The sequence below is a fragment of the Chlorella variabilis genome (genome assembly GCF_000147415.1).
Source record: "Chlorella variabilis unplaced genomic scaffold CHLNCscaffold_6, whole genome shotgun sequence".
NCBI classification, from domain to species: domain Eukaryota; kingdom Viridiplantae; phylum Chlorophyta; class Trebouxiophyceae; order Chlorellales; family Chlorellaceae; genus Chlorella; species Chlorella variabilis.
In genome coordinates, this window is record NW_005435082.1 from 1,048,806 (window position 1) to 1,049,770 (window position 965).

General features: G+C 69.4%; 1 protein-coding gene across 1 annotated transcript in view; it reads right to left on the minus strand.

Annotated features, from left to right (window-relative positions):
* CHLNCDRAFT_12669 (hypothetical protein) overlaps positions 1-705 on the minus strand; it is a gene marked incomplete at both ends in the record, with an annotated part of 1,085 nt that extends 380 nt beyond the window's left edge. Inside the window, 2 exons of the mRNA XM_005849274.1 lie at positions 133-269; positions 536-705. Coding sequence (XP_005849336.1) covers positions 133-269; positions 536-705 — 307 coding nt within the window. The remainder of the gene's footprint in view (positions 1-132; positions 270-535) is intronic.
* Between the last annotated feature and the right edge of the window lie 260 nt (positions 706-965).

Genomic DNA, 965 nt, shown 5'->3' on the forward strand with positions numbered 1-965 from the left:
ATTGTCGCCACACGCTACAGGCTGGCAACAAGAGGCGGGGCGTGGCATGCACACCTCCCTCCCCATCCCAGCCCTCGACTGCCCACCACACACACACACACACACACACACACACACAGCGTGCCCCCTCACCTTGCGTGTCGAAGTGGTGCGCAATCTGGCGGGCCAGGCTGGGCAGCTCGTCGCCGCTGCCGACCCGCAGCACGCGGTGGCTCACCCCCAGCAGCGCGTCCAGCACAAAGCCCAGCTCAATGGCGCCAATCCACTGCCTGCGGCGGGCGGGGGCAGGGCGGGGCGGGAAGGGCGGGGAGGAAAGGTATTGAGAAGTGGGGCAGGCAGGGAGGCGTGAACCAGGCATGGGGCAGGCACGCGGCACGGCCCGGCGTGGAGCGGGCAGGGGCGCCTGCTCGCCTCCCCTCCCCAAAGTCATCCCCCACCCACCCCGCCCCCCCAGCCCCGCCCCACCCCGCTCGGTCCGCCGCCCACGGCGCACGCACAGAGCGAACACACAGAGCACAAGCACGCGGCGCCTCACTTGCTGCCGATGAAGGAGGGCTCCTTGTCGCCTATCTGCACCAGCGCTGCCTGTACCTCGCGGTGGCTGGGCGGCGGGCGGGCGGCGTAGTGCTGGCGCGCGTACCAGGAGCACAGGGTCTGCAGGGAGCGGTAGGCACAGCCCCAGCCGCAGTCGTCAAACTTGTCCTGCGGGGGGGAGGAAAGCAGGGCGGGAGGGGAGGGAGGGTGGAAGAAAGCGGGATACCGGGGGAGGGAGGGAGGTGGCAGCAGGGGGGTAGAGGGGCAGGGAACGCAGGGCCCTCACACATACACATGGCTGCTCGCTGCATCCAGCGGTAGAAGCCGAGCCGGTGCAATCGAAACACAGTCAACACCAAGCCAATTCAGCGGCATGTCCCCCCCCGGCCCCCATGCNCACCCACACACCCCCACCCCCACACACCTGTATG